The sequence below is a fragment of the Sinocyclocheilus grahami genome, unplaced genomic scaffold (assembly GCF_001515645.1).
Source record: "Sinocyclocheilus grahami isolate Dianchi unplaced genomic scaffold, SAMN03320097.WGS_v1.1 scaffold1003.1, whole genome shotgun sequence".
Taxonomy (NCBI): Eukaryota; Metazoa; Chordata; class Actinopteri; order Cypriniformes; family Cyprinidae; genus Sinocyclocheilus; species Sinocyclocheilus grahami.
Genome location: NW_015506182.1, coordinates 377,254 through 386,316, shown reverse-complemented (window position 1 = coordinate 386,316; position 9,063 = coordinate 377,254). Strand labels below are relative to the sequence as shown.

At 34.4% G+C, this 9,063-nt stretch overlaps 1 protein-coding gene across 1 annotated transcript in view; it reads right to left on the bottom strand.

Annotated features, from left to right (window-relative positions):
- LOC107565468 (5-hydroxytryptamine receptor 3E-like) overlaps nucleotides 1-8,496 on the bottom strand; it is a 13,261-nt gene extending 4,765 nt beyond the window's left edge. Inside the window, exons 1-6 of the mRNA XM_016250708.1 lie at nucleotides 8,248-8,496; nucleotides 8,012-8,154; nucleotides 5,199-5,362; nucleotides 5,068-5,112; nucleotides 4,869-4,978; nucleotides 723-915 (exon numbers count right to left, since the gene is read on the bottom strand). Of these exons, the coding sequence (XP_016106194.1) occupies nucleotides 723-915; nucleotides 4,869-4,978; nucleotides 5,068-5,112; nucleotides 5,199-5,362; nucleotides 8,012-8,154; nucleotides 8,248-8,378 (786 nt within the window). The 5' untranslated portion in view covers nucleotides 8,379-8,496. The remainder of the gene's footprint in view (nucleotides 1-722; nucleotides 916-4,868; nucleotides 4,979-5,067; nucleotides 5,113-5,198; nucleotides 5,363-8,011; nucleotides 8,155-8,247) is intronic.
- Nucleotides 8,497-9,063: the final 567 nt, after the last annotated feature.

Genomic DNA, 9,063 nt, shown 5'->3' with positions numbered 1-9,063 from the left:
AGCGGAAGGCCTGCGATCGGACACAGAGGTTGCTTTGTTTCTTCTTGATAGGCCAGTAACACCGTGTCTGTGGTCAGTGTCATGCCGCGCCACTCGCGTCCGGTGTAGACACGGTGTAACATTGGTTTTGCTTTGTTTCACTGAACTAATCATTGCCTGGGTTGCGTCTGTATGTGTGGGGCGGAGCTATCAAAATAGGGGTGAGACCCTTTTGGGGTAGGGGCGTGATTGTTTTGGTGATTTCAAATGTCAACATTGGCTACCAGAAATCACTTACCCCACCTTTAACCTCACAACTGTGAGAGAAAAAAAATTTGAATTGCGAGACGTAAATTCTGAATTCTGAGAAAAATGTCAGAATTGCGATATGTAAACTCAGAATTCTACGAAATTCAAAATTCAGAGAAAAGTCCAAATTGTGAGATGTAAACTCAGAATTCCGAGAAAAAAGGTCAGAATTATGAGTTAAACTCACAACTGTGAGAGAGAAAAATTGATAAAAATAAATAAATATATATTTTTTTACTTATTTATTTTTGGCTGAAATAAGCTTCTGTAGTACACATTGTTACAATGTTATAATGACATATGTTTTAATTTGTCAAATGTAGTAGGTCATATGGGTATAAATATGTGCACATACAACTAGATACTAGAGAAACAGAGTAGTATGCTATTCTAAACATAGCCTATTATATGCCCTACTTTTGTCTCTTTCTTACCCAGAAAGTGATGATGTCCCATTCCTCTATTCCGAAATTCAAAATGTCAGCATCGCCCAAGATAACCACCAGCTCCCACTCGCCACTGGCCTGCAGGTAACGCTTCGAGTTTCCCGTCATCTCCTTAAAGGACAGGGCAGGACTGACACGGACGTCCTTTACTAAAGGGGTTACAGGTGTTAGAATTGTTACACTTAAAGAAAAACATTCATAAAATGGAAAATTTTGTCAGACCCTTGTGACTGTGTCAAGCTCAGTAAGTCTTATTTTTTAAAATAAAGTTTTATTATATTTAAAAGGTATATATTGTAGGGCTGTCAGTCGATTAAAATGTTTAATTAATTACAAGGCGTGTCGATTAATTCATCTAATAAATCGCAAAATTACATTTGGCTGTGAAAATACCCCCAAAATATTATTTATAGCTATTTTTGTGATAAATGAGAAAGTATTAAGTAGACATTAAAAATAGTAGCTTTAGAAAGAAATATTTAATTTGATTCAACATAAAATTTATTACACAAACATTTAGGCTACAGCGGCCTTAAATAAATGGAACATAAGAAGCTAATTTGAGAAACATCTCAGTTTTTTTTCCTGTTTATGCAATAAAAAGTCACTGAAAAAAATAATATAAGCATTACGTATTATTATATATTAAGGAAGAAAATCATAATAAATCTATAAATAAATCCATAAACAAACAAATAATTGTATAAAAACCATGCATAAATAAATGTGTACAACAAACCAAAACAGCTTTGTTACCAGCAATCTTCAAAATGCCTTCTTTTATGTTCCACAAAAGAAAGCAAGTCATTCAGGTTTGAGTAAATTACATAATTTAAGTTTTTTGGGTGAATTATCCCTTTAAAGTTCCCCCCCCCCCCTTTTTTAATTTAAATTTTTAATTTTAAATGAAATAATACAATAACACTCTAAATAAAAAACTAAAGCTGCCAGCAGGTGGTGGTAATTGTCTTTATGAGTCATTCATTCATTCGATTCGTGCAAACGGCTGATTCATTCAGTAATTCAGTAAAAGGTAATGGGCTTTTGAATCATAGATTCACCCGATTCGTTCAAAACGCAGATTCATTCATAAACGAAACACTTCTGTGTTGCTTGGAGAAGCACAACAGGGGTGTATTCCAAAAAGCAGGTTATGCGACATACCCGGGTATGTTTGAGGATAAGCGAGCGGATAACCAAAATCGGAGGTTACTTTCAGGGTATGTAAGTAACCATAATAACTTGCTCTCTGAAGATAACCTGCTCCAGAGCAGGTTATGTTCCAGGGTTAGTTCACTTCAGCGCACGTGTGATCTACTGACGAGCTTTCAGTGGACCTGACAGATAGCGCACAACATTATATAATATTACAATATGTAATATAGCCTATTATACATATATATATATATATGTGTGTGTATGATATGTTAATGATGAAGCGCTAATATACGTAATAAATAAGGTAATATATTATTCTAATATGGTTATTATTTATTTTATTGGCATATATAACAGTTATCTGTATAAATTATAAAACACTATGACAAGGTAATGTTTAATTTATTATATTATATATATTTATTTATTACATTTTATATTATAATCTCACACATGGATCGACATGTCTAAATTCTAAATCAAAATACATATCTGATATGACTTAATATATAATTAGCATCCAGCAAACAATATAATTCATATTCTCAAGGATTAAAGATTAAAAGGAAAAAATTTTTTTAAATGATTGCACAACCATCAATTAGGTGACGATATGCACTAAGCATGTAAACGACCATTGAACAAAAGAAGACGAAAGAAACAGCATGGCACGCTTTTTCTTAGTGTCTGTTTCCATAGTGACTCATCGATTCGTCGCTCTGTTGAGAATGTCTTGAGTCTTAACCAGGAACATACTCTGAGTTGAATGAACTTACTCCCGGATGCGTTTTTGGAACCACATACCTTGAGTAAGCAAGGTTTGGGGTTAATCAACCGAAAGTTCAGGGTTTAGCTGACGGTAAGTTAACCGTGCTTTCTGGAATACACCTCAGTTCTGCTGTGGCTTAGGTAATATTTTTTTTGGCAAAACTGAGCAAAAACAGGCAATATTGTGTTTAAATTATAACACAATATTAACTTCTTATTCACTGTATAAAATCACATTTGCACTCTTCGGGACAAACAGCACTCGTGTGACTGTTCTCACTGCTCGTGTGATATCGTTTATCATATGATATATGCCTAAATATGAGACTTAGATTACATTACACAATTTAGGATTACTTTCAGACTACTTTCTGGTTGCTTTTAGATTACTTTTGACCTAACATTTTCATCACATTGATTTAAATAGGATAATCTTGTACCATATTGACATAAAAATGCAAAGAGTTAGAAATATATTATTAAAGATATGAGAAATATCATGAAGTGCATTAAACTTTACATTATGTAAAGGTTTCCCAAACTTGTGTTTGTAAGTTTAATGAAAGGCCAACAATGAAATAAATCATAAAAAAATTACAATTAAAATAACTAATTTTCAAATAACAATCAAAATGGAACACTTACTAAAAACAGTAATATATTTTATTTGTTTAACTGCATGTCATGTGACCATTAATCAATGTCAGAGAAATGTGAACATGCAAATGCGTTACTTAATTATTAACTTATTAGCTTAACAATCTGAGTACTTCAAGTAAATATATTCGGTGAAAAGTTTGGCTGACAAAAAAAAAATCCCTGCATTACGTGTAAATAAGAAATAAGATGAATTTGTGCATTTTAATGCGATTTAAAGACAAAAGTGACTGCTAATTCAAATAAATATTAACCTGTTCATCAGTAGTTGATGCAATGTTTACATGTTGAGAAAACACTTAAAACTGAAATGATATTTTGTAAACGCAGTGGTCAAACGCAACTATTCTGATTATGTATCATTAAGTAATCAATAATTACAAAATTTTTCTAAGTACCTAATTTTTGGAATCTGATTACATAATCCAGATTACATGTAATCAGTTGCTACTTAGCACTGATTGCAGATATAAATATCCATACATTCGTATAAGTGTTGGGGGTAACTCATTACAAGTAATGCGAGTTACGTAATCAGATTACTTTTTTCAAGTAACTAGTAAAGTAACGCATTACTTTTTTAATTTACAAGAAAATATTCGAGTTACTTTTTCAAAAATGTAATGCCAGTTGACTGACAGCTCTCCTGTCCCCATACTGGGAGAAATCGGGAGTACAGAGGCGCTGTGTGAACATGATGTTACTGTAGTTCTAGACTAAATGTGAATGTGCATTAATTCATCCCACTCACAAAAAACAGATTTAGTATTCATCAAAATGAATTAAAACAGTGAAATGCAAACTCAGAATATGACGCAAACCTGCAATAATTAAATGTTAAATAACACAAATGTATCTAATCCCATTTTATAACCAATGTCTTTGCTGCTGACCTTTGATGATCCAGTTCAACCGTACTAAGCAAAAATGACTTTTGATAAACTAACAATTGTGCTTTGTTTTTTTATTGCTGAAGAGTGTTTCTTCTCCTGTGTTCTACTGTACAGACGTGAATTTACTTTTGCTTCAGCCTGAGGTTTATTCATTACACTTTTTGGTGTGAAAGGGCTTTTATATTTGTTATAAATAGAACTTCTTATATTAAAAACAATCAAGCCCTGCTTATATTCAAAAAGTAACGCAAAAGTAATATAACGCATTTCTTTCCATAAAAAGTAACTAAGTAACGTAATTAGTTACTTTTTTAGGGAGTAACGCAATATTGTAATGCATTACTTTTAAAAGTAACTTTCCCCAACACTGTTCATATAAGTACATTTGCAGCTGGCTTTGACGTTCCAGTGAGTTAGCTATGCCAATGAGGCATCTGTGTTTGTACATCTATGACGGCAACACTCTATTAGCGTCCAAACTATACGAACGATAACGTTGTTTATTGCGAGCTGCAGTTTTGCCATCTAACGCTTTAAACTCGGGTGGATTCTGATTGGCTGTCAGTGTTTTTATGGTTCATCCGCTGGAAAAAAAAGTTCCAGTTGGTGAACCATACCATTAATTTTCCCCCAAAAATGACCCAAAGAGAGCACTCACAACTCATAAACGATAATGTCAGGAGTCCAGAGATCTTTGACAGGAAGTGAGATCTTCGTAATGCCGTCACAGGCTTCTGGATCCCAGATGAGGAACTCATGGAACCAGTACTATAACAAAACATGTTTGGAGAACAGGATTGTGACATATTCAGGTGATTATTCAAACATCTCTTAGTGTTTATATGCACCAAACCTACCAGCCTGAGCCAGAGGAATGTGGTAAGAATTTGTGCTTTTTCATTCTGTAAAACAGAACAAGCATCAAATGTTCAGACACAAGTACAATTTACACAACCAGAGACATACAGCTGGTCCTGCACTGACTCACCACTCCCAAGATAGCGTAGAGAGTGAAGGAGATGTTGGTTATGGTGGGGCTGCTGAGGTTGACAGAAGGTCTGAAGGACTTCTTGTCAATGACTTCCTGTAGAGAGTCATACGTGGGTCCACTTTGTCCTTCTTCACAGCGAAGCATTTTTGCCAGACATGACACTTAACATGACCATAAACCAGGGAAACCAGCTTAGCGACTTCATTTGATGTCCATTTACTAGCATTATTTTGTTGCAGTCAGCAAATAAATTCTGCGCTACACAGTACTTTTGTATATAGTCACCCCAAAAATGGTTTGGACACATTAAATTTAGAGATTTTACAAAAAAAAAAAAAAAAAATTCTATGGTGTCTTTAATAAAATTATAAAAATGTAGAAGTGTTTAATATTATAAACAAAAAGTATTCCAACATTTTGTTTAAATATAAGTGTATATTGTTTGATCATATTTCTAGCATGTTTAACTTTGACAGTGAATTAAAAGCATTCTCTTTCAATTGCACATCATCTAATCTTATAAGTGTACATAAAGCAGAAATACATGTATACCATATATATTACAGAAACAATACATAACTCTAAAGCCGATCCTGTAACATTGGATCAGTTTGACCATTTTAGAAATTAGCAACACGTAATGAAATCACCTTTCAATTGCTGCTGTAATTAAAAACCTTTAATGTGATGAAAGTGAAATTCATCACATTAATTATGATGTGTCAAACAACTATGATGCAGATAAGCGTGTTAATGTTATGCCAATGGTTGGCACAAAAAAACTAAAAACACCCGGTTACAAAAAGACAATTGATTTGGTATAAAGGGTCATTCTGAATCATTGAAGATACTGCATAGTTGTTTTTAACAAAGACAAAATTGTAACTGACCAAAATGTGAAGTCTGTGATCTACATATGTTTAATTCATTACCTTTAAGTAGCACGAAAAATGCCAAAAGTAAACGCCAAAGATCTCCCATAATGCTCCGTGTGGATGAGATGTCCTTTTGTTTAAAACTGCTCACCATTTACTTCCACAGGTAAAATGTGATGACTTTACTGGCACCATCATGTGCGCTGTTGTTTAACACCTTCGGTAACCACTGACCTATGTTGTTTTAATAGCTTTGGATCCGTTTGGTTGAACTCATTAGTGATGTACGTACCCATTTTCCATTAGATGATAAAAAACATGTTCAGTTCCACACATTTAATTAGAGGAAAGAACACCGTTCACGCTTGCGCTATTATGGCTTCTCAAGACATTATTAAATCTATTTTAACATTAAATCATCTTGAATATATTTCCAGTTGTTTTATATACTATGGGTAGTTTTAAATTTTCGTGATACCATCTAGAAATCCAGAGACTGGCCTTGTTTGTATGTTACTTAACATATTGCGGTTTTTTTTAAAGGGCATTTTCTTGGGGCTTCTTTTATAGTCATGCATCAAATTAATAACTTTCATTAACTATAATTATTAATTTAGAAATTCGTTACCCTATGCTTATTTCAATACATATATTTAACATTAAACCATAACTCAATCAATAAATCTTAAGAAAAAAAACAAACAAACACACAAAACCAGGAGCAAAGTTTTTGATATTTAAGTAATATTTGAAAATGACAGTGAAAAAAAAAAACTCATTTGCTATTTATGCTACCAAAGCTAACAAAACATGTCTTGGTGATGCAGATACAACAGAATGTCAGATTCTGCATAATTGACTAAGTTTGAAAAAAATCAATCAATAAATCTTAAGAAAAAAAACAAACAAACACACAAAACCAGGAGCAAAGTTTTTGATATTTAAGTAATATTTGAAAATGACAGTGAAAAAAAAAAACTCATTTGCCATTTATGCTACCAAAGCTAACAAAACATGTCTTGGTGATACAGATACAACAGAATGTCAGATTCTGCATAATTTACTAAGTTTGAAAATATATATATATATATATATATAAAATGTTCCAGAGCTTGAACAGCTAATGTATTGGGACACTTAAAGGGTTGACTCACCCAAAAAAAAAAAAAAGTCATAATGTCCTCTCCCTCAAGTTGTTCAAAAACTAACAGTTGCCAGTAGAGTTTTTTTGCCATAAAGTTAATGGCTACTGTCAACTGTTTGGTTACCAACATTCTTCAAAATATCTTCTTTTGTGTTTGAAACAACTTGAGGGCGAGTAAATGACAAATCTCATTTTTGGTGAACTACCCCTTTAAAGCCCCTATAAAGAGTACAAAGCGAGAGTATTTAGTTTAACATCCCTTGCATTACATCAGAAATAAATCATGCCATCAGAGTTTTGCGGTCATCAGTTTACAGAGCAGGCAAGAATAAATTACGACCTTTTGTCTAGACTGTAGGAGTACAGCCACAGAACCATAATTGTGCTTAAACTCACAACGATAAAGATGCTATACATTATAAAGAGCACACGGTCAATGACCTGACCAAACATGAACCAGTCATCGGTTCTGCGGTCATGACTGAAGTGCTCTTCAACTTGGTGACGGATGGCCAGTACATCCGTACTCATCTTCTTCATTTCATCAAGGCATTGTTCCCAGACTCTCACTGAACTTGCACCAACAAGTTCTTTCTTTGGAATATCAGTCATGGCGTTATCAGTTATGGTGTTTTTGTAGAAAGTGCTCTCAGATGTGTTTGCTGTGGCAAGAAACAGCACCACCATTGGAAAACATATTTTACACCAATGATATGAATTCTGACATTAGGTGCGCACCAATAATGTGAACATGTACAAAAATATATTGGCTTCCAAAAAGAGAGTCTTACCTTCAAAGTTTTTATCACATGATTTCTTCATACAAGCAAGTCGAGCAAGATATTTCAGGACCAGAATCCTGAGCCACTTGGGTAAGGGAGGCAAGTCATGGGAACCGCACACGATATTGGTGATGAGGATGGTCTCAAGGAGACTTGCTACCATCAAGGCCAAACAGAGTGAGAAAAACACATCTAGATCGAGAGAGAGAGAAAGATAAGATTGGAGGTAAAGAAGGATCACCTACCCTGCTGAAAAGATCAGGTTAGAGTCCTTGGCTTCTTTTCCAAAAAGTATTGTAAACCACTGTAGAGACCATTGATACCATTGATGGTCTACAATGCTTTTGAGAAATGCAACCCTGGTCTGCAAAACCATCGTTAGCGAACTATGGTCATTAGTTCCATTGAACTCTCAGCGGAACTTGCGACCATAGTTGCTTTTGGGAAACACACCCCAGGCTGGTTTATGCCAGAATGCAGATTGGGGTGCCCAATCTTGTTCCCGGAGGTCTACAGTACCTACCTGCAGAGTTCAATTTCAACCCTGACTGAACACACCTGTCTGTAATTATCAAGTGCTTCTGAAAATCTTAATTAGCTGGTTCAGCTGTGTTTGATCAGGGTTGGAGCAGAACTTTACAGGAAGGTAGATCTCCAGGAACAGGGGTGTATTCCAGAAAGCACGGTTAACTTACCGTCAGCTAAACCCTGAACTTTCGGTTAATTAACCACAAACCTTGCTTACTCAAGGTATGTGGTTCCAAAAACGCATCCAGGAGTAAGTTCATTCAACTCAGAGTATGTTCCTGGTTAAGACTCAAGACATTCTCAACAGAGCGACAAATCGACGAGTCGCTATGGAAACAGACCCTAAGAAAAAGCGTGCCATGCTGTTTCTTTCTTCTTCTTTTGTTCAATGGACGTTTACATGCTTAGTGCATATCGCCACCTAATTGATGGTTGTGCAATCATTTTTATTTGTTTCTTCCATTTAATCTTTAATCCTTGAGATTATGAATTATATTGTTTGTTTGATGCTAATTATATATTAAGTCATATCA